The sequence below is a fragment of the Delphinus delphis genome, chromosome 3, assembly GCF_949987515.2.
Source record: "Delphinus delphis chromosome 3, mDelDel1.2, whole genome shotgun sequence".
Taxonomy (NCBI): Eukaryota; Metazoa; Chordata; class Mammalia; order Artiodactyla; family Delphinidae; genus Delphinus; species Delphinus delphis.
Genome location: NC_082685.1, coordinates 16,541,383 through 16,563,386, shown reverse-complemented (window position 1 = coordinate 16,563,386; position 22,004 = coordinate 16,541,383). Strand labels below are relative to the sequence as shown.

General features: G+C 43.4%; 1 protein-coding gene across 1 annotated transcript; it reads left to right on the top strand.

Moving 5' to 3' along the window:
- The first annotated feature begins 5,741 nt into the window (after positions 1–5,741).
- LYPD8 (LY6/PLAUR domain containing 8) lies at positions 5,742–21,079 on the top strand. Its single transcript, XM_060006734.1, has 6 exons — positions 5,742–5,812; positions 13,709–13,809; positions 14,207–14,326; positions 16,153–16,308; positions 17,831–17,968; positions 20,069–21,079. Exons 2-6 carry the CDS (start codon positions 13,755–13,757, stop codon positions 20,305–20,307), a joined length of 708 nt encoding a protein of 235 aa, XP_059862717.1. The 5' UTR covers positions 5,742–5,812; positions 13,709–13,754; the 3' UTR covers positions 20,308–21,079.
- Positions 21,080–22,004: the final 925 nt, after the last annotated feature.

Below are 22,004 nucleotides of genomic sequence, written 5' to 3'. Positions count from 1 at the left end.
TCAAAGATAAGGTGACCATATGTGCATGGGTTTGTCTCTGGGCTTTCTATCCTGTTCCATTGATCTATCTTTCTGTGTTTGTGCCAGTACCATACTGTCTTGATTACTGTAGCTTTTTAGTATAGTCTGAAGTCAGGGAACCTGATTTCTCCAGCTCCATTTTTCGTTCTCAAGATTGCTTTGGCTATTCGGGGTCTTTTGTGTTTCCATACAAATTGCAAAATTTTTTGTTCTAGTTCTGTGAAAAATGCCAGTGGTAGTTTGATAGGGATTGCATTGAATCTGTAGATTGCTTTGGGTAGTATAGTCATTTTCACAATGTTGATTCTTCCAATCCAAGAACATGGTATATCTCTCCATCTGTTTGTAACATCTTTAATTTCTTTCATCAGTGTCTTATAATTTTCTGCATACAGGTCTTTTGTCTCCTTAGGTAGGTTTATTCCTAGATATTTTATTCTTTTTGTTGCAGTGGTAAATGGGAGTGTTTTCTTGATTTTACTTTCAGATTTTTTATCATTAGTGTATAGGAATGCCAGAGATTTCTGTGCCTTAATTTTGTATCATGCTACATTATGAAATTAATTGATTAGTCCTAGTAGTTTTCCAATAGCATCTTTAAGATTATTTATGTATAGTATCTTGTCATCTGCAAACAGTGACAGTTTTACTTCTGCTTTCCGACTTGGAATCTTTTTCTTTTCTGATTGCTGTGGCTAAAACTTCCAAAACTATGCTGAATAATAATGGTGAGAGTGGGCAACCTTGTCTTGTTCCTGATCTTAGTGGAAATGGTTTCAGTTTTTCACCATTGAGAATGATGTTGGTTGTGAGTTTGTCATATATGGCCTTTATTATGTTGAGTTTAGTTCTCTCTATGCCTACTTTCTGGAGGGTTTTTTTTAATCATAAATAGGTTTTGGATTTTGTCAAAAGCTTTTTCTGCATCTATTGAGATGATCATATGGTTTTTCCCCTTCAATTTTTTAATATGGTGTATCACATTGATTGAATTGTGTATATTGAAGAATCCTTACATTCCTGGGATAAACCCCACTTGATCATGATGTATGATCCTTTTCATGTGCTGTTGGACTCTGTTTGCTAGTATTTTGTTGAGGATTTTTGCATCTGTGTTCATCAGTGATATTGGCCTGTAGTTTTCTTTCTTTGTGACATCAGTGTCTGGTTTTGGTATCAGGATAATGGTGGCCTTGTAGAATGAGTTTCGGAGTATTCCTCCCTCTGCTGTATTTTGGAAGAGTTTGAGAAAGATAGGTGTTAGCTCTTCTCGAAATGTTGATAGAATTTGCCTGTGGAGCCATCTCGTCCTGGGCTTTTGTTTGTTGGAAGATTTTAAATCACAGTTTCAATTTCAATGCTTGTGATTGGTCTGTTTACATTTTCTATTTTTTTCCTGGTTCTGCCTCGGAAGGTTGTGCTTTTCTAAAATTTATCCATTTTTTCCAAGTTGTCTATTTTATGGGCATATAGTTGCTTGCAGTAGTCTCTCATGACCCTTTGTATTTCTGCAGTGTCAGTGTTACTTCTCCTTTTTCATTTCTAATTCTATTGATTTGAGTCTTCTCCCTTTTTTTCTTGATGACTCTGGCTAATGGTTTATCCATTTTGTTTATCTTCTCAAAGAACAAGCTTTTAGTTTTATTTATCTTTATTTATCTTTATATTTATCTTATTTATTTATTTATCTTTTTATTTATTTATCTTTTATTTATTTATTTATCTTATTTATTTATCTTTATTTATCTTATTTCCTTCATTTCTTTTTCATTTATTTCTGATCTGATCTTTATGATTTCTTTCCTTCTTCTAACTTTGAGGTTTTTCTGTTCTTCTTTCTCTAATTGCTTTAGGTGTAATGTTAGGTTGTTTATTGAGATGTTTCTTGTTTCTTGAGATAGGATTGTATTGCTATAGACTTCCCTCTTAGAACTGCTTTGGCTGCATCCCATAGGTTTTGGGCTGTCGTGTTTTCTTTGTCATTTGTTTCTAGGTGTTTTTTGACTTCCTCTTTGATTTATTCAGTGATCTCTTGGTTATTTAGCAGTTTATTGTTTAGCATCTATGTATTTGTATTTTTTTACAGATTTTTTTCGTGTTTTTGATATCTAGTCTCATAGTGTTGTGGCTGGAAAAGATACTTGACATGATTTCAATTTTCTTAAATATACTAAGGCTTGATTTGTGATCCAAGATATGATCTATTCTGGAGAATATTCCATGAGAACTTGAGAAGAAAGTGTATTCTGTTGTTTTTGGATGGAATGTCCTATAAATAAAAATTAAGTCCATCTTGTTTAATGTTTCATTTAAAGCTTGTGTTTCCTTATTTATTTTCATTTTGGATGATCTGTCCTTTGGTGAAAGTGGGGTGTTAAAGTCCCCTACTATTATTATGTTACTGTCAATTTCTCCTTTTATGGCTGTTAGCATTTGCCTTATGTATTGAGGTGGTCCTATGTTGGGTGCATAAATATTCATAATTGTTATATCTTCTTCTTGGATTGATCCCTTGATCATTATGTAGTGTCCTTCTTTGTCTCTTGTGTTAGTCCTTATTTTAAAGTCAATTTGTCTGATATGAGAATTGCTACTCCAGTGTTTTCTAATTTCCATTTGCATGTAATATCTTTTTCCATCCCCTCACTTTCAGTCTGTATGTATCCCTTGGTCTGAAGTGGATCTCTTATAGACAGCATATATACAGGTCTTGTTGTTGTATCCATTCAGCCAGTCTATGTCTTTTGGTTGGAGCATTTAATTCATTTACATTTAAGGTAATTATCACTATGTATGTTCCTTTTACCATTTTCTTAATTGTTTGGGGTTTGTTATTGTAGGTCTTTTCCTTCTCTTGTGTTTCCTGCCTAGAGAAGTTCCTTTAGCACTTATTGTAAATTTGGTTTGGTAGTGCTGAATTCTCTTAGCTTTTGCATGTCTGTAAAAGTTTTAATTTCTCTTTGGAAAATGAATGAGATCCTTGCTAGGTAAAGTAATTTTGGTTGTAGGTTTTCCCTTTCATCAGTCTAAATATGTCCTGCCACACCATTCTGGCTTGCAGAGTTTCTGTGAAAGATCAGTGTTAACCTTATGGGGATTCCCTTGTATGTTATTTGTTGCCCTTCCCTTGCAGCTTTAATATTTTTTCTTTGTATTTAATTGTTGATAATTTGATTAATATGTGCCTTGGAGTGTTTCTCCTTGGATTTATCATGTATGGGGTTCTCTGAGCTTCCTGGACTTGATTGACTATTTCCTTTCCCATATTAGGGAAGTTTTCAACTATAATCTCTTCAAATATTTTCTCAGTCCCTTTCTTTTTCTCTTCTTTTTCTGGGACCCCTATAATTCAAATGTTGGTACATTTAATGTTGTTTCAGAGGTCTCTGAGGCTGTCCTCAATTCTTTTCATTCTTTTTTCTTTATTCTGCTCTGCAGTCGTTTTTTCCACTATTTTGTCTTCCAGGTCACTTATCCATCCTTCTGCTTCAGTTACTCTACTATTGTTTTCTTGTAGAGAATTTTTTATTTCATTTATTGTGTTGTTCATCATTGTTTGTTTGCCCTTTAGTTCTTCTAGGTCCTTGTTAAACGTTTCTTGCATTTTCTCCATTCTATTTCCAAGATTTTGGCTCATCTTTACTATTATTACTCTGAGTTCTTTTTCAGGTAGCCTGCCTGTTTCCTCTTCACTTGTTTGGTCTGGTGGGTTTTTACCTTGCTCCTTCATCTGCTGTGTATTTCTCTGTCTTCTCATTTTGCTTCACTCACTGTGTTTGGGGTCTCCTTTTTGCAGTCTGCAGGTTTGTAGTTCCCATTGTTTTTGTTGTCTGCCCCCAGTGGCTAAGATTGGTTCAGTGGTTTTTGTAGGCTTCTGGGTGGAGGGGACTGGTGCCTGTGTTCTCATGGATGAGGCTGCATCTTGCCTTTCTGGTGTGCAAGACCACGTCCAGTGGTGTGTTTTGGGGTGTCTATGACCTTATTATGATTTTAGGCAGTGTCTCTGCTAATGGGTGGGGTTGTGTTCCTATCTTGCTAGTTGTTTGGCATCTTCATGTATTCTTTAGGTACACATCTGTTCATAACCCTTATATCTTCCTGATGGATTGATACTTTTATCATTATAAAAGTCCCCATATATCTCCAGCAATACTTTTTCATTTTAAATCCTTTTTATCTGATATTAGTATAGCCACACTCCAACTTATGGTTGCTATTTGAGTTATACATATATATATATATATATATATATATATATATATATATATATATACACACACACATATATATATACATATATATATACACACACATATATGTATATACAATTTCAGAGATTTTTTACATGGTTATATTTTTAATAATTCTCACCAGTTATGCTTATTTCATTGGGGAGGAGATCCACAGAGCTTCTAATGTTGCCATTACTGAAGTGGAACCCAGTTTGTAAAATGTGAGGTTTCTTTGACCATGTTTTCTTTTGTCAAGGATTTTGTCTTTATTTTTCCCTTATGAACTTTTCAAATACATTTTAACTTATGAGATAGTTTTAAAAGGCTTTGCGTGATGGGTTTGCACATGGTCTGCACTAAAGTCAGGTTGCCCAATCTCAAGAACCATATTTGTACTCAGAAAAGAGATTCAAATTCTGGGGACTGAAGCCTCAGACCAGTTGGTTCTGTTAAAATAATACAATTGAAACTAGACTGAATTCTGGACTTATCAGTGTCTTTCCTGGGGCACATATGAGGGAAGGACTTTGACCAAAATCACACCGCCTATGAAAACCAGAAATAGAAACCAGCCTTATATTCCATACTTCCTTATTGCCACCAGCGTCAGTATAGGCCTTTCACTGTGTCACCCTTTAAAAACTCATTTTTAATTTCTGAAATAGCATGGTATTCCCTATAGGAGTATGCCATTTGAATGAGTCCCAAAGGCATGGAAAGCTTGTCCCTGTACCAGTAAGCATATAGACGCAGCCTTGTAAGCAAGATGCAGGAAATAGCCTTATGTATTGTCTGTCTTCAGCTGCCCTTGTACTTGTTTTTTCTTCCTTTAAGCTTGTCAGTTCTTCTTGGCCCTTCACCATTCTAGCTTCTGACTTTAGGACAAACTGAATAAGAGAATGAATTGTCTGCCCCCCCGGTTTCCCAAGCAAATATTTGAAGCTGCCATAGATTTTCTAGATTTTATGTTGAAAAGTAACAAACAAAAACAGCACTACCATCTGTCATCAGAGTGATGAGAAAGTGGTTGCTTTCCCTCCTTCCCACTCCCCAGGGAAACTCAACTCCACTGCATCCCTAGAGACACAGAATCTCATCCCTTGTTCCCTTCTGGAATCTCACCAATGCTATCACCTTGGGCTCTGGCCAGCTGCTAATGGAGGCTGTCCTCTGCCCGGGGTTGTTGGTTCTGAAGAGAGGAAGAATGAGCTACGGAGTGGGGGAGGGGGTTAGCTGGGATCAGTTCAGACTCTTCAACAATGGGAAAATTGCAGGTTACCTCACTCATTGCCTAGAAAGCAAAATTGAGTCTTAATATTCTTCTCAAGACAATGTAATTCAATCCTATATTAAGAAAGAATAGTCTCCCAGTCAGCATGACTTTGACTCTGCTCCAGATGGACACAGTAAACTTGACATGGTCTGTAAGGGATGTCTTGTTTCTGAGACTGTGCTCACCTACCACATTCGTTAGGAATGATAAAACCAGTGACAAATTAATTGTTTCCCATTCTATTTCATGGATGAAGGGCAGGGAGTCACCATCCATTTTCTCCCAGGTAAGTATTACTAATTTTACCATTTTATGTAAGGAAATTGTGATTCATGGATAAAAGTTAACACCTGACTAGTAAATTGCAAAACTAGGTTTTGAACTCTCACTTTCTGTCAAAAAGCCTGGTACTCTTTGCACTTCATCTAAGCTGTTTGTGAGAAGAGCCAACATAAAATGTTGAAATGAGCTCATTAAGGTGTGGATGTAACCTTGTGATTCTTCAATACACTGGTGTGCCTTTTTGCCAGTTCCTTCAGCAAGGCATGTTCTTCACTGAGGAACCTTTATTGCTCATGTTTTTTGCTCTGTTCTGGGAGACATCTGACCTCCCTCTTCCCTTGCCTGTTTCCTTCTCACCTCTTGGAGAGGTCTTCCTGCCTCAATCCTATTCTTTCCTAACTCAGTTACCATTTTGTTTCCATAACAAATCTTCAATTTGCAATTATCTTTGTCTATTTACTTAAAAAATGTTTCCTTGTTTGTTTGTAGTTGTTATTAGCTTAAAATTTTAGGGATGGCGAGGAACTCATACGTCTCATTAACTTTGTAACCACACTACCCAGTGTCTGGCATAGAGTAAATGCCCAAACACATATTTCTTGAATAAATGAGGACATTTAAGATTCAATTGTCAGAGAAAGGATGGGGGAAAGGCAGCTGCCATTCTTTGTGTGTCAGCCACTATGTGAATGAGCAACCATGAACATCTCTGTCCCTTTGTTTTGATGGAGATACTGAGAATCCTAAACAGGTTACACAGCTCATAACTGGTGTAGACAGGTGTCAAACCAGGCCTGTCTGTTGTTTTTTCTGTCCTTTCTCACCAACCCAGTGGAAGTTCACATTAGTAGATCAGGCAGACAAACTGGTTTTATAATGTCAGATGCAATAATTCTTTTTTTTTTTAGCATCTTTATTGGGGTATAATTGCTTTACAATGGTGTGTTAGTTTCTGCTTTATAACAGAGTGAATCAGTTATACATATACATATGTTCCCATATCTCTTCCCTTTTGCGTCTCCCTCCCTCCCACCCTCCCTATCCCACCCCTCTAGGCGGTCACAAAGCACCGAGCTGATATCCCTGTGCCATGCGGCTGCTTCCCACTAGCTATCTACCTTACGTTTGGTAGTGTGTATATGTCCATAACTCTCTCTCGCCCTGTCACAGCTCACCCTCCCCCCTCCCCATATCCTCAAGTCCGTTCTCCAGTAGGTCTGTGTTTTTATTCCTGTCTTACCCCTAGGTTCTTCATGACATTTTTTTTTCTTAATTCCATATATATGTGTTAGCATACAGTATTTGTCTTTTTTTTTCTGACTTACTTCACTCTGTATGACAGATTCTAGGTCTATCCACCTCACTACAAATAGCTCAATTTCATTTCTTTTTATGACGGAGTAATATTCCATTGTATATATGTGCCACATCTTCTTTATCCATTCATTTCATGATGGGCACTTAGGTTGTTTCCATCTCCGGGCTATTGTAAATAGAGCTGCAATGAACATTTTGGTACATGACTCTTAAAATATATTTAGAGCCTGGAGTTTTTTGAGAGATGGTCATATTGAAAATGTCCTGAGATGATTACTGATTTGGTCCTAGGCATTGATTTGTTGCCTGCCACAAAGAAAGCCCAGGAAAACTGTCAGTGACTGAATTGACGGTAATCATAGCAAAATTTCCTTGGACCAAATTTATAATAGTGTATACCCCATGCAAAGAGCACCATGTGTTTCCTCTTAATCTTTATGAAAAGTTGGATATTGTGGATGTCCCTTTTCTCTCAGGTGAGGAAACTGAGGCTCAGAGAACATGCAACTAATGGTACAGGCTTAATCGATTTGTAGGTGGCAGCAGCGTGCTCTGAGGTCGGGCCCCACCTTAACCCCTGCCCTATGTGACCTGGTGTGTCCCCCTAGGCTGTGGTGTCACTGGTGCAAACTCTAGGAGCAATAATTGTAGTGGGAGTAATCATTTTTTGGAGCCCCTACAACATGATGGATGTATACTAAGTGTCTGTCCAAGGGATCTCCTTTAACTCTCAGAATTACTCTTAAGGAGTGAGTGGCAATGCTTTTCCCATTTGACAAAAGGGGAACTCAAGACTCAGAGGCTTACCGCCTTACACAGAGCATGGACTATCTCTCAGGTCATGCACATTTCTCCCGCATGGTGCCTGCAGTTAGGGACAGCAATTTCATTATTTTTAGCCTGTTCTCACGTTTCCAAGGTGGAGGAACAAGCCAGTCAATGAAAGCTCCCAGAAGCAAACATAGATGGAGAACAGACGAAGCAGGGGTGGAGGTTCTCGACTGAACCCTTTGCTTAGCTCTCAGCTTGGACACCTGTTGGAGTTCCTGCTCTGGCCATCCTGTCCTGATCCTGCACATCTCTGCATGTTTATTCCAAAACAGAGTGGACTCTTCTAAGAACTCACCTCAAAGCTTTGTCTGCTAATGATCGAGGGAAATGGGAGAAGCCCATTTCCCACAGTGGTTCTGGTTCACACCCTAGGATAACTCTCCAGGATCCAAGTGAGTCCCAGATTGCCCCACAGAGTGGTCATAAGGACAGCCAGCCTTGTCTTCTTCTAAGGGGATAATGGAGCCAGGGTGACTGAGGTGTGCCCACTGTCCTTAGTTTAAGAGCAAAAGTTGGGATGTGTGTTGAGACCTTGTCTCTCTTGGGTCCCTGGACTTCTTGGCTAGTCAGGAGGGTTTGCTTTAGCAGGGTGTCTTCTTATAATACCTTGTGACTGACCCCAGCCCTTGGACCCTGATAGCCCCACAGTGATGACAGAGAGGTGACCCTGGAACAGGGAGGAGGAGAGCTGGGTAGATGTTCTCAACTCTATGGGCAGAGGCTGGTCCCACATAAGCTGTGTTGGCCCTGGTATCTGAAGACCTGGAAGAGAGGCCTCTCTTGGCTCAGTCTCCTCATCTGTCAAAGGGATAATGATACTCATCTTGCCCAGGGCCTTGGGAGGGGCAGACCCAGGCCTGCTGTTAGTGGTCATGCACAGCCCAGCTCAGGGATTGCCACTGCATCACACAAGATCAAAGGCCCCCGTGGCATTACTGTTAGATGACACTGGAAAAAACACAATGGAACAGGGTAAGGATTCCAGGATGAAATCATCAGCAGGTGTTTCTTCAGTCTGTTGTTCTCTTTCTACAGATGGGAAGCTCAGGACCAGCAAGCCAGGTTAGTAAGTAACTTACGGGACATGAGGAGCAAAGTCTGTATTCAGACCCAGACCTTCCGAAAAGAATTAACATTGATCAGATTGATTTTCCGGTCTGTCCTTGGCTAGACACTGGAGCCCAACACCCCCCCACCCCACCCCCCTCCACACACACCCAGGGCTGTTATCTCAAAGGCAGCGTATGTGGGCTCTTCAACTCCTCTATCCTCAGACCCTCCCCCACCCACATCCCATTGGCTGCTCCTGCTCTCACTTCCCCCACTGGGCCCTGCCAGCTGGCTATGGTGAAGATTGAATAGGATTCTGTTAGGGAGAGAGCTACCTTTGTTTTGGAAATTGCTGTTGTAGTCAGACTGATGACAGAAGAGGAAGAAAGGAGAAAACAAGAGATGGCCAGAGGCTCTGCTTATAGAAATGACCCCAATTTTGCCTTCTCCATGAGACCAATGCAGACCTCTCTATTTAAAATTGAATCATGTGCCCCCTTTTCCCCCAGTATGGTTGATCCCTCACCTTTGCTCTTCTCTGTCTCTTTGCCAGGGCAGTCACCACATTCTAATCTACCCTGTAATTTGCTTATTTATTGCTTTGTTTATGTCATGTCTCCCCCTCTAGACTACACTCCAGGAAGGCAAAGTCTCTGTCTCTTTGCTCAAATACCTCCCAAATGCCTGGAGTGGGCCTGATGCATGGTGGGTCCTTCAAAAATATTGAATAAATGCATGAGTTTGGGGAAAGAGGGAGAGCTGAGCTACAGACCAGCACAGAGTGAACAGCAATGAACAAGGAGTATTTTCAAGAGCAGGGATCTCTAAGGTTTAACTGTAGGCTGGAGATGTTGGTGTGATGCGTACCCCCAACCCCTGAATCCTCAGTCCCCCACCCATCCCGTGTGTGTGTGTGTGTGTGTGTGTGTGTGTGAGAGAGAGTGTGTATGAGTGTGTGCATGTGCCTGTGTGTGTGTGAGTGAGTGTGAATATCTGAAGTGGCAGGAAGAGCAGGAGAGAAGGGAACTCAAATCCACATTCAAAGCCAGGAGCACACACAGCACAATGTGAGGGCGGGGCTGGGAGAATCCTGGGCTGACCTGAGCTCTCACCAACAGTGGCTGCCCAGACAGCACTGCCAGACAAACTGCCTGGGGTGTTGGAAGCTGCAGCAGCTGTAGCTGTAGGCCCCTCACTGAGGTGCATAGGGCATCCTGCAGGCAGGGACTTTGTGGTCCCTCTACCCTGTAAGTTTACCCAGTGAGTTTATCCTCGTCTTGTCTGTAGGACCCTGAGACTTAGTGAAGTTCAAACACTTTCCCAAGGGTACCTGAGACCCTTTCCCGAGCCACACAAACCCCATGTAACCTGATTCTGAGTTCTGACCCTGTCCCAGCTGTGTAACCTTGGGCAAATCTGTTATGTTTCTCTTACGTGCCTTGGTTTCCTCAGCTGTAAATGGGCTAATCAAGGTGAGAGCTTTACCAGGTTGGGATAAGGGGATGCTTGTGACACATTAACCGGTCATAGAATCCATCTGGTGGGTGACAGCCAACATGAGACAGTGCCAGGGACACACCTTGCTCTCTTGCACATTTTGCCAAAGGCAGGTCTTGACCAAAGTTTCTCCCAATTCCTGGAGGCTTCAGAGAGTTGACCAACATCATCGCTGCCTAGGATTAAGCCACCTATGTCCCTAGGGTTGGGCAGGGCCCAGTCTGGCCCAGAAGCCCCTCCCTGTAGGCAGCCGTGCTTTCTGACTGTGCAGCCACCTGCTATATAAGGGCCCTCACACACCTTCTCCAACCTTCTGCCAGGATCCACCTTCTTCGGGGCAATCTCTGGGCCAGACAGAGAAGGTAAGGGACTGGGTCTGGGCTGTGAGACAGGACCCAGCCTGGGAGAAGCTGAAAGCAGGGGAAGGGCATTCAGCGCTGGCTGGGGTCCAGGGCATTCTCCTGGCATTCTCTTGCTCCTCCAGCAGTGCCCGGGAAGGGGAAGGCTGGAGTGGAGAGGTGCTGGGGTTTGCTCTGTGTGTGTGTGTGTGTGTGTGTGGTGCTGCGTCCTTCTCACAGCTTCTGTGAGCTCTTGCTCCTCTGTGTAAGATGAGAACAATTAAGGTAAGACCCTCTCAGACAGCTGAAGATGTCCAACAATAGGATGAATAGGAAGGACTTTGCAAAGGGGTGTACAGATGTACTTGGTCTCATTATCCCTATGGGGCCCCTGCCCTGACCCCCAGCTCACTGGCTCCTCTCTTCTGCAGAGGTGGTGCACAGGGCCCTGAGTCCCGCCACCTCCAAGATCTGCCTCTTCTGCTACATGTCCCTAGGTAGGGTCCTGACCTCTCTGGGCTTCCATTATTTCCCTCTGAAAATGAGGCGAATCATCAGGTCTATACCGCAGGGCCGAGGTGATTTGTGCACTTAACTGATGTGGCTGCTGTGTACTCTTTACCCTCCTTTCTTGCCCTCCCATCTCCTCTTCCTTTACACCTACAAGGCTTGAGAGGCCCTTCCCAGGGGGCCCAACCCCTGAACCTCTCTCTCTACTGGGGTTCTGGGCCTGGAGTGGTGACTGGGCATTGGGGGATGCAGGGTGCAATGCACAGAACAACTGCCACAAGCTTCAAACCAAACATACTTAATTTTTCTCCTAGGATCTCTAACTACTGGGGCCATTAGATAATTGATGGGCTGTCTGTCTCCCTCCATTGGGGCTAACGTCTCTTTCTTTTCACCGACTCTTAATCAGTTAACTAGGGGATCATAGTGTTTGTGTGTGTGTGTGTGTGTGTGTGTGTGTGTGTGTGCTGTGTGTATGTATGGGTGTGGAGTGTATGTATGTGTGTGTGTGCTGTGGTGTGTATGTGGGGGAGCATGTGTATGTGGTGTGGTGAGGTGAGATGCAGGCGGTGGCTCCTAATGAAAGTCAGTTGCTCCTTAGTAAGTGGCAGCTATTATGGTACAACTCGGCTTTGGACCTGGAAGGACCCTGAATGGAGTCCCACTTTTCGTCTTACAAGCTGGGTGAGCTTGGGCAGCTTCCATTATCCCTCCGTCTGCAGTTTTCTCAGCTGTGGAGTGGGCAAAAATCTTTACAGCAGCACTGTGGCCTGGGACTTGGTCCATACTTGCACTGACCAATACAGCAGCCACCAGCCACATGTGGCCACTGAGCACTGGAACATGGCTGGTGACTGAGAAACAGTATCTTTCCTTTTTATTCCTTCAGTGAATCCAAAGGTAAGTAGCCACAGGTAGCTCCTGGTTACTATTCATAGTATAAATGAGCTAACGATGAATAAGGGCTCAGTGCAGACCCAGACATTTCCCTTCCATGCTTTTTGATACACGGGCAAATTAAAATTCTAGGAGCTCTGATTCAGGATCTTTTTTTTTTAATTGAAGTATAGCTGATTTACAATGTTGTGCCCATCTCTGCTGCATAGCAAAGTGACTCAGTTATACACATAGAGACATTCTTTTTTAAAAAATATTCTTTTCCCTTTGTCCCAGCTGGCATGGACTTATACATACTACCAAATGTAAAATAGCTAGCTAGTAGGAAGCAGCCGCATAGCACAGGGAGATCAGCTCCGTGCTGTGTGACCTCCTAGAGGGGTGGGATAGGGAGGGTGGGAGGGAGACGCAAGAGGGAGGAGATATGGGGACGTATGTATATGTATAGCTGACTCACTTTGTTATGAAGCAGAAACTAACACACCATTGTAAAGCAATTATACTCCAATAAAGATGTTAAAAAATATTCTTTTCCATTATGGTTTATCACAGGATGTTGAATATGGTTCCCTGTGCTATACAGTAGGACCTTGTTGTCTATCCATCCTATATATAAGAGTGTACATCTGCTAACCCCCAACTCCCAGGATCTTAATAAATACAGCTAAACCTTAGCTATTTGATGACTTTCATGTGCAGAGAGATTGATGACAGACCAGTCAGAAGTGTGCTGGGGCTTCTGATTGAGCTCTGTAGGTTGAGCATGTCCAGGTCCGGGGCTTTGGGGGTCGTGTGTGTTAGAGTCAGTGTGGTTAGAGGCCTGGGCCAAATCTAGCTCTAACCCCTCCCAGGAGTGCAACCTTGACTTTGAGTGCTTTACTTAACCTCTCTGGGGCTTGATTTCCCCTTTGAAATAAGGTGATGCTAAAAATAGTACCTGCCTGTTGGGTGGAGGAATTACATGAATCAATGCACATAAGTGCTTGGAACAAGAGTAAGTGCTCAATATGTGCCTGCTTGTTGGAGTGGCGATGGCAAGAGACAGAGCTCCTATGCATTATGTGAATGTGGCAAGATACCACCTACAGGACGGACATTATGTTCTGGGACATGAAAGCCCAGCGTTCTTCTTGGTCTCCCATCCTCAGTGGGGTTGGCAGTCATCTTTCTGCCCATTTTGTACCCATAGTGGCTCTGTAGGAAATGCCCTGGGCTGTGTTTTGTACTTGTGTGTGGACGCCTTTGCAGGCATCTAGGATTGGGAAAACCCGACTTTTGTGGGTATAAGGGCAGGGTGGAATCTACATCTTGGCTCGGTGCTCCCAGCTGAGGATGCTGATTCCTTCTGTCACAAGGATGGGCTGGGTCTGTTGAAGTTTGATTGCAATCCTAGGGAATATCACTCCCCAGCAGCCTTCTGATTCCCCAGACTGCCCTCTTTGTGTCTCTTCTGGCTTAAGGCTCCGCGGCCACAGTCCTCATCCTCAACGACATACGTCCAGCACCATGAAGGGCTTCCTCTTCGCTGGTATCATCGTCATGCTCACGGTTGCAGCTGTAGGTGAGGGAAACCACATGGCCCCCTTTTGGAACGAAGACCCCTCTTTCCACCTCACCACGGTCTTCTCACTCTTGGTGCCCTGGGATCCCCTCATGTGACCTCTCATGTCAAGGTGTGGGCAGTGGAGGCCATGAGACCTCTCTGTGCACACTGCCCCCTGTGGTACCACTCAGTGCTATGGGTCAAGGTTGGGTCTTCCCAATGGCGAATGGTGGACAGTGGGGATAAACTTAATGGGGGTGGCTCCATCTCACAGCTTAAAGTTTGGGGGACCCCAGAGGGAAGGGATGCCATCCTGGCTATTCTTTTACGCTGAGGTGAGTGCAGTGCTTTGGCCAGAGCACACTCTGTAAATGTCTCCTGAATGTTGACGATACCGAACATCTTGTCTTCCCAGAATCCTTGAGTTGTGTGCAGTGTAATTCGTTGACAGACCCCTGTGTTTACGGAAATGCCGTTGAGTGTCCCGCAAATGCCAGTATCAGCTGTACCACTTTCTTGACGAACTTTTCTCTAGGTGAGCCTGGGGGATGCTCATCATTCCCATTTCTGGAACTTGCACAGGGCAGGTGCTGGAGGGGTTGGCCAGGAAAGCAAGGCTAAGGCTGGGCTGTGCAAGGAGAGAGGGGGTCATGAAGGCGCCTCTCAGGAGGAGCAGCATGCAGGAGTCAGTAACAGTGGTAGAGCCAAGCAAGCAGACAAGCCCTGTGGCTCCTTGGAATTGCGGCACCTGACTCAGACTTCATGCTAGACCTGTATTAGTGAACGTGAGAAGCAGGGGCAGCTCTTAGCTACATTACAAAGCAGGCAATTTGCTCTAGGTGTTTTCATTTTTCCATTTTCTGCCCCCCTTTCCCTCTTCTCAGTGTTCCTTCCTGTTCCAGATCCAACATATTTTCACTCAGACTTCCTTCTAGGGTGTTCTGCTGGCATGATTGTTACCTCTCTCTCAGAGCATTTTGACTTATTTTAAACTTTTTATTATGGACATTTCAAACACACACAGAAGCAGGTAGAAGACTATAATGAACTCCCATGTAACCACCATCCTGTGTCAACAATTAACATTTTGCTATTTTTTCCCCATAGTATTTTATTTTTATTTTTAAAATTTTTATTGAAATATAGTTGATTTACAATGTTGTGTTAGTTTCAGGTGTACAGCAAAGTGATTCACACACAGACACACATATATATGAATTCTTTTCCATTTTAGGAAAATGGATTCTTTTCCATTATAGGTTATTACAAGATATTGAGTATGTTCCCTGTGCTATACAGTAGGTTCTTGTTGGTTATTTATTTTATATACAGTAGTGTGTATATTTTAATCCCAAACTCCTAATTTACCCTCTCCCCATAATATTTTAAAGCAACCCAAGATAGCATGTTATTTCCCCTATAAACACTTCACTATTCATCTCTGATAAGAACTTTTTTCCCCTTTTTATATAACTACAATACAATTATCACACCTAAGAAAATTAACTATAATTTAAAAATTTCTTGTAATACCCAGGCCACCTTAAAAATGTTCCAAGTGTTTCAAAGATGTATTCTAGTAGATGCATTGGAATCTGGATCCAAACAAAATCCTCACATTGCATTTTGCTGTTAGGTCTATTGTGTCTAATTTGTTTAATAATAACTAATACCACTTTCTTTGCTCAATCCCATTGATTTGTTGGAGAAATGGGGCCATTTATCCTGTAGCTGTCTTATATTCTGGCTGTGTTTGATTGCTTCTTTGTAATGTCATTTCACTTGTTCCCCTACTCCTGGTCTTTCCTGTAAACTGCACTCATGCTGTTCAGTACAACTTGCTTCAGTGATGTTAATGTCTATGTCAATGCTGTCCTATGTGGTAGCCACATGTAGCTATTGGTCACTTGAAATATGGTTAGTGTGACTGAGGACTGATTTGTAGGTGGCCACATAGAGCTCGGGCTACCATATTCGATAGCTCTGGTCTAGAAGCTTGATTGACTTCAGGTTCAACATCGTGTTGCACATAGACCCATCACATCTACTTGTCTATATTTAGATGCTAAGACTGTTCAGTGGGTTCTGGGTGTGTCAACCTGAACCACCCACTTCTAAGCTCCCCATCAGCCTTTCACCTGGAATTTAAGCTGCTTCTCTGATAATCTCTTGCTAAACAAAGGAACTACCTCATGGAGAAGGATTTTTCTTTTTGCAGGAAACCCTCTCCAGTGTCCCCCAAACTGCATTGAGCTGAGGGTGTGTTTTCTGCCCTTGCCTAAAGCAGTTGCTCTTCAGGACCTTTGCCCTCCCTGAACGCTCTGTACCCAGGACTGACAGTCTGTGTTTGCCTTTGTGTAGGAGAAAACATCACATGGTATGAGGATAAGGCCTGCTCTGCGGATAATTGCAGCGTGGCTGAGACCTTCACAGTCCACGTATCTGCTAATGAAACCTTCCATTTTGCAAGCCAGTGTTGCCAAGGAAAGGCGTGCAATGACACCAACGACACCATAGGTGGGTGCTGGCCACATCCTTCCTCTGTCCTCCCTGCTCCGTCCCTTCCTGCGCTACCTATGGTTCTCACTCTTGGGTGGACATCTTAAGTCTAGGCACTTCAGTGAATATTTGGGTAACATTAACTGCTGACATACAACAACTACTTGAGAAACAAATGAGGAAAACCAGCGCTACTACCATGCTTTCCCCTTTCTCAGTAAAGACAGAAATCACAGCGCTCCGAGATGTGTGGGAGGTTACTAGCTGCTCATTAGTAGCTTTCAAATTGTGTGGCCTCAGGACCTCTTTCAAGACTCTAAGTCTTAAAAATTATTGAGGACTCCAAATAACGTTTGTTTCTGTGGACTATATCTATCAATATTAACTGTATTAAAAATAAGGCTAAGAAATTTTAAAAATATTTATTAGTTCACTAAAAAATAATAAAACTCATTACATGTTACCATTAATAACATTTGTTTTTACATAGAAATAACTATTTTCCAAAACAAAAAATATTTAGTGGGAAGAATAGCATTGCTCCATGTTTTCTCAAAGCTCCTTAATTTCTGGTTTAATAGAATACAGCTGGGTTCTCAGATTTGCTTGTTCTCTTAGTCTGTTGCAATCTCACATGTCACGTAGCCTCTGGAAAACTCCATTGTATTTTCATGAGAGAAAGAGAGTAAAAGAAGCAAAGAACATCTTAGTATTATCATGAAAATGATTTTGACCTAGTGGACTCCCTGAAAGGGTCTCAGGGATCCCCAGGAGTCCCTGGACCACCATTTGAGAACTGTTGGCTTAGATCAAAGCCTTCTGTTTTTTTTGCGGTACGCGGGCCTCTCCCTGTTGTGGCCTCTCCCGTTGCGGAGCACAGGCTCCGGACGCGCAGGCTCAGCGGCCATGGCTCACGGGCCCAGCCGCTCCGCGGCACGTGGGATCCTCCCGGACCGGGGCACGAACCCATGTCCCCTGCATCGGCAGGCGGACTCTCAACCACTGCGCCACCAGGGAAAAAAGCCTTCTTTTTGAAGAGGAGAAAATGTGGCCATAGTCATAGAGCATGGTTCATTAATAGCAGAGCTGAGTCTCAATGTAATTTTTTTTTTTTTATCCAAGTCACGTTGTTAAATAATGGCCTGTGTTCGTTTGTTCGGAGCTAGATTTAGTAATAGTCACACACCTGTTGGCTAATGTTCAGAATAGCTGGCTACCGTTGACATTAGCTATAGGTTGGTTTTAGCTCAAAATCTTACCTTTCCCTCCTCATCCCAACACCCTCACTGACCACAGTTCTTGAAGACTGGATGGCCTGTAAGGGCAGGTCTGTGAGGTTGTGTGCTGTAAATATTTTGGTGGGACATGGGATGGGATGACTGGTATTTTTATGGCAGGATCTGAGATTCCTGAGCATGCAGAGAGACCCTGCGAGGTCTCTCTGGCTAGCGTCTTTGTCTGCCTTTCCCCTTCCACCCAAGGCAGTACCGTGATATTTGTGATAACACTGTTCTGAGTTAATGACTCTTACTCTACCCAGATCCCCCACAGGAAGAGGTGTCCAGCAACACAGGGTGCTCTGCATGTTATGGATCTAGTGAAACTTCCTGTAATGAGACAACCCGGAAATGTTATAAAGAAGAAAGATGTGTCAGTCTAATTGCAGAATTTAAGAATGGTATGTCATTTCCTTTTTATGGGACTTGAGTTTAAAACATGTCATGCCTTGGATCATAAATTCTGGATTAACAAAAAAGGTCTGGAGGAGGTTAGTAAGAAGAGGGAATAAGGTCAGGATGCCTTTGAGATAGGGAGGCTGTTAATGTAGCTTTGAGCTGGTTGCTATTTCTGCCACCTCAGTCCAGAGTTCATTCCTCCTGGGCTGTCGGTCTCTTGAACCCTGTTCTCTTATGGCTTGCAATCAAGCCAGGCTCGTTTAAGGGCATCATGTCACTCCTGACATTTATTTCTTTACTAGGGTGAGCTGTTCTGTAGGTATGGGTGGGTCTGACTTTTATTTCCTTTTATATGTATACTTCCCTTCTCTGCATGTCACTGAGAGGTATTGGATTATGACAGCTTGGGTCACCTGGAAGGAAGAGTCAAACGGGGCTTTAATATCCAACTAATTGAAAAAAGAACAACAACAACAACAAAATTTAAAAAAATCTATTTAACATTTTAGCCATGATCTATTCCCCTGCGGTGGTGGTGTACAACCAATACAGCATTTCATACTTTAAAAAAAGTCATTGCAAACTTGAAAATAAACAATACTGATGATTTCTCTCAAAAAAAAAAACCCAACCAACTGTTCTTTTCTACAAAAGTAATTTGATATTAACCATTATGAGATACAAATTAACCATCATACAATATAAAACCAATAAATAAAAAAGGCTTTTTTTTTTTTTTGCGGTACGTGGGCCTCTCACTGTTGTGGCCTCTCCCGTTGCGGAGCACAAGCTCCGGACGCGCAGGGCCAGCAGCCATGGCCCACGGGCCCAGCCGCTCCACGGCATGTGGGATCTTCCCGGACCAGGGCACGAACCCGTGTCCCCTGCATCGGCAGGCGGACTCTCAACCACTGCGCCACCTTTGACTTAATCTGAAAGCCAGACAGATCAAAGCCACCATAAATGTAGGATTTTGTTTTTGTTTTTGCCCAAGCTGTATGACACAGGGAGATCTGCTTGGTGCTTTGTGACCACCTAGAGGGGTGGGATAGGGAGGGTGGGAGGGAAACACAAGAGGGAAGGGATATGGGGATATATGTATAGCTGATTCACTTTGTTATAAAGCAGAAACTAACACACCATTGTAGAGCAATTATACTCCAATAAAGATGCTAAAAAAAAATACTGTAGCCATGTGCCAGGCAACACATCTTCCTAACACACTCTAATTCAACCTCCAGCACTGATACTTGCTCTAAAGCAGCAACGAATTGCTTTCTTTACTGGGATGTGGAGGCTTCCCCCTCCTTCTCAGAGCACGTATGGAGTCAGTCTTGAACTCAAATTGCAGCCCCGCCTCTAACAAGTAGCCAGTCACCTCCTCCAGCCCCTTCCTCCCCTGTGAGCTGCCTCTCCTCCAGGGCTGTTTGACTTGCAGCCTACAGAGCAATACTGGCACACAGTAAGTACTCAGTAAAAGGTAGCTGCAATCACAGTCACATCTTCTTTGCAAATTCCCTTGTCTTTTCCTAGGACCTGCACCTTAAAACGGGGTTAAACACATCACAACACAGATTGAGAGTTAAGACACAGGGGTCTCTCTGCATCCCCTCTGGCTGTTTTTCCCTCTTCTCAGGGAAAACTCAGGCAGAGAGAACTCAGGTCCAGAGAGGAGTGGGGATGGAAAGTAGAGCCTAGAAGAGGGGAGGCCAGGAGCAGGTCTGAAATGCTGACTCCCTCCTGGATTGAGAGCAGAGGACTACGGAGGGTCTGAGCCTGTCCCTGGATTTCACCACCTGCCAGCTACTCAGGAAAACACTGAAGAGTTCAGTCTCAGGTTCAACTCTGGCCCTAACCCGTGAGCTCATGTTCGCATCCACCTCCAGGAGCCTCGGTTTCCTCCAGGACTGATTTGGAAAGGGTATCTAGGCCCTCACCTCCACAGCCACTCTGCCATTACCATTTGGTGTTCTTGATCCTGGGCTCCTTCCAAGCTCCTGTGTCAGGAACAGACCTGTTTCAGCTCTTGCAGGTCATTGAGAAGACTGGGGAGGAAGGGCGAAGGGGCTGTGAAGTCCTTACTGTCTCTTTTGAATTCACAGAGACGAAGCTCGTGCTGAAAGGCTGCTCCAATGTCAGCAACTCCACCTGTGAGTTCCTTGCTACTGGAAATCGGACGGTTGGAGGAGTCACTTTCCTGAAGTTTAAGTGTGAAAACAGCTCCGATGCCTCCTCAACACCCACTCCCACTCCCCCAAGCTCCACCAGTGACACTGGCTCTAAAGGCTTCTTCACACCCTTGACCCTTGGCAACCTTCTCCTGCTGAGGTTGCTGCTCTGAGATCTGCACCCTCAAACCCTCCTGTCCCCTGTTTAACTGCTCAGTGAGTAGCAGTAGCAGTCACAGCCTTCCAGGTAATGCCCTGTGATAGCCACATTATTCCTTATTATTAAAGCATTGATTCATTCAATGACCAAATCTGTCCTGATATGTTCTGGGCTGGGCTTCCTTCAAGCCACTGTCCAGCACCACTTCCCAGTTACTTGCCTTTGAAATCTTTGCACCTTTGTGTGTGGGCTCTCAGGACCTCCCTGATCCCTGTCTAATTTGCTTCTGAGAAGCAGACCCTTCCACCTTGCTGGCATCTTTTGCTTACAGCCCTGCACTTCTGGGGATCAACATGCCACTGTCCCCATGCTCACACTCGGGGGGGGGGGCAGCCATAATGCCCTGTGTTGACCCCAGCACTGATATTTGGCTCTTCAGCAATTGAACTGGCTGTAGTCTCAGGCCCACAGTGACATTGTCTAGGACACTGTCACCACCAGACCCAAAGTGGGTGCACAGGGGTTGCTGAAAGTTGTCAGATTCCCCTGCCTAACCTCCCAGGCAGGGGCATAATGCTGTCAGTGCCCTGCTGACTAGGTGTCTCTAAGCCTTGTGCAGAATGGAACATGGCTACAGAGGCCCAGCCCCTCCTCTCAGAGAACTACAATCAAAGGCAGAGTCCTCAACTCCACAGCAGATACCCAGGGAGCAAGAAAACCATTCAATCCAATATGCACAGAAGCCCAGTTTTAGTAAATAAGGGGGGCCTTGAGCTGGACTTGGAAGAATGGGGTTTTCTGTAATAAAAACTTTTAAAGGTGTAACCCAGTGTGGGTCCTTATTGTCCAGGCTTGCTGATGATGATTAAGACCAAAGCCACCAGAAAGGCCATCTGATGGTAGCTCATCACCACATTCATTTTCATTTATTTATTTTAGTTTTTTATTTTGAAATAATTTTAGATTTCTCAAAGAGTTTCAAAAATAGTTCAGAGAGTTCTAGTACCCCCTCACCCACCTTCCTCTTACATTCACATGTTACATAACCACACTGCAATTACTAAAACCAGGAAGTTAGCGTTGAAAGCATACTGCTAACTAATAGACCTCATTTGACTTTTGCCAGTTTTCACTAATGTCCTTTCTCTGGTCCAGGATCCAATTCTTTGCATTTAGTTGTTATGTCTCCTCAGTCTCCCACACTCTGTGACAGTTCTGGAGTATTTATTTTACTGACCAGTTTTTCAGAAATTTGAGCTTGTCTGAAGTTTTCTTAGGATAAGATTGAGGCTATGTCTTTTTGTCAAGAATCCCACAGAAATGATGTGTCTTGTAGCCTTGCATGAAATGGAACATGGGTACAGAGCCCCAGTGCATCTTATCAGGAGTTACATGATGTTGATATGTCATATCAACTGGTGATGTTAATCTTGATTGCTTGGTTAAGGTCATATCTGCCAGGTTTCTCCACTATAAAGTTACTGTTTTTCTCCTTTGCAACTAAAAATAAGCTAAGGTGTGCTGCTGTAACAAATAGATCTTAGTAAAAAAAAAACAAAAACATCGGGGTTTAATACAAGGAAAGTTGATTTCTCAGTTATTTAAACCCATATAGATGTTCCTGACTGGGCAGCTGTCCTGGGCAGCTCCCCTCTGAGAGTGAGGAAGGGGCCAGACTCCTTCTATTCCATGGTTCTCCCATCCTCTGGG

What these genes read in the sequence shown, in the direction of transcription:
- LYPD8 (XM_060006734.1), top strand. Translation starts at nt 13,755, where the DNA reads ATGAAGGGCTTCCTCTTCGCTGGTATCATCGTCATGCTCACGGTTGCA. An exon ending in GCTCACGGTTGCAGCTGTAG is followed by an intron (nt 13,810 to 14,206) that starts GTGAGGGAAACC and finishes TTGTCTTCCCAG; the next exon opens with AATCCTTGAGTTGTGTGCAG. An exon ending in TGACACCAACGACACCATAG is followed by an intron (nt 16,309 to 17,830) that starts GTGGGTGCTGGC and finishes TACTCTACCCAG; the next exon opens with ATCCCCCACAGGAAGAGGTG.